The sequence below is a fragment of the Rhincodon typus genome, chromosome 46, assembly GCF_021869965.1.
Source record: "Rhincodon typus isolate 14 chromosome 46, sRhiTyp1.1, whole genome shotgun sequence".
In the NCBI taxonomy this organism is placed as follows: domain Eukaryota; kingdom Metazoa; phylum Chordata; class Chondrichthyes; order Orectolobiformes; family Rhincodontidae; genus Rhincodon; species Rhincodon typus.
Genome location: NC_063377.1, coordinates 6,949,732 through 6,951,268, shown reverse-complemented (window position 1 = coordinate 6,951,268; position 1,537 = coordinate 6,949,732). Strand labels below are relative to the sequence as shown.

Here is a 1,537-nt window from a genome sequence, read left to right as displayed (position 1 = left end):
GAGGGAGGGAGGGGGTGTAGGGGAAAGTGCGAATACCACCCCACTCCACTCGCTCCCCTTTCCTCGGGGAAGCATCTGGAAACGAACAGCCCTAGGAAAGTACTAATATACCAATCAGAAGCAACTGGAGGGTGGGGGGGTGCTCGCAAAAAGTATAAAAACTGAATAGGGAGAAACGACCCTCCAAAAGAATCATATGTGGCGGAAATTATATTATGTGAAATTTCAAAATGTTACGGATGGGAAGAGGCCGGGATGCGGGATTGTGAGGCGGATTACTCTGGAAAGCTTTTGAGTTTAACCCTCCTCTCTCCAGCGTGTGGTGCAGTCCCTTTCGAGGGCCAAAGGGAGGCGGAATGTACTAAATTAAATTTGGAGGGGGTCAGTTGAAGGAACAAAGCCTTTAAATTGAGAGAGATGACACCTAAAGCAGACAAAGGCTGTTGAAAGCGGGTATAATTATTAACAAAGATGTTGTTGATGGAGAGAAGTGGGTCACTGAGGCAGGCAGCGCGGGTTTTTGTGGAGCGACTTTCGAGCGATCCCCCTCTTTTCGAGTGTGTCCCGTTCGGGTAAAGGAGGCAGAATGTACCACTTTAAAGGGAGAGAGTGGTTGGTTGAAGGAATTAGGGCCTTAAATTGAGAGAGAGACGACACTGTAAACTAACCAAAGGCAGTTAAAAGCGGATGTAAATAAATATAAAGGTGCTGCTAACGGAGAGGCGCGTTATTGTGGAGCGATATTATAGAGACCCCCTCTTCTCCGTCGTATGTGGTGCAGTCCTGTAGGGGACAGAAGGGGATAGATGTACCAATTTAAAGGAGGAGGTTCACTAATGGAATATAGGCTTTAAGTTAAGAGCGATTGCAATCAAAAAGGGACAAGGGAGGTTGAAATAGTTCATAATTATTTACAAAGATGTTGTTGATGGAGAAAGGCGGGTTATTGAGCTGGGCATCGTGGGGCGAATTTGGAGCGATCCCCCTCGTCTCTGGTGTATGTGGTGCAGTCCAGCTTCTGTCCACAACGGAAACTGGAACATACCACTGCGATGAGAGAGGGGGTGTAAGAAAGCGATTAAACAGCTTAGTGGAAAGCACAGGCCCTCCAGAAGGGACAGGGGCGGCTGAAATGAGACTGTGCAGCGTATAGCCTTATTGTGGATGGTTAGGAGCGGGTATCCAGGTGGTGGGGCGGGTTCCTGTTGAGGGTCGTTGGGGCGGACACCCCCCCCCACCTCCGTGGCCGACTGTGTTGGTATCGGGGGGAAAGCGGACGGGGCGGCAGTTGGTACAGTCCGGTGAAGATGGCGGCGGTGACGGGAGGAATCTCAGTGCCGGGGCCTGGCCGCTTCTACTCGGTGCCCGGCTCCGAGCTGCCGGGGGTGGTCAGCCACACGCTGTGAGTGCCCCCCCAGTTCCCTCTCATCCCCCGGGGGTGGGGGAGGTGGTGAAGAATGACCGTCTGCAGCAACAATCGTTATCTGCTGTGTCATGGCGTATCCCCATTTACCCCCGACTTGACCATCACTGGGGA

General features: G+C 51.9%; 1 protein-coding gene across 1 annotated transcript in view; it reads left to right on the top strand.

Moving 5' to 3' along the window:
* The first annotated feature begins 1,085 nt into the window (after positions 1-1,085).
* Positions 1,086-1,537, top strand: part of psmb4 (proteasome 20S subunit beta 4) — an 8,693-nt gene continuing 8,241 nt past the window's right edge. Inside the window, exon 1 of the mRNA XM_048620365.1 lies at positions 1,086-1,402. Coding sequence (XP_048476322.1) covers positions 1,308-1,402 — 95 coding nt within the window. The 5' untranslated portion in view covers positions 1,086-1,307. The remainder of the gene's footprint in view (positions 1,403-1,537) is intronic.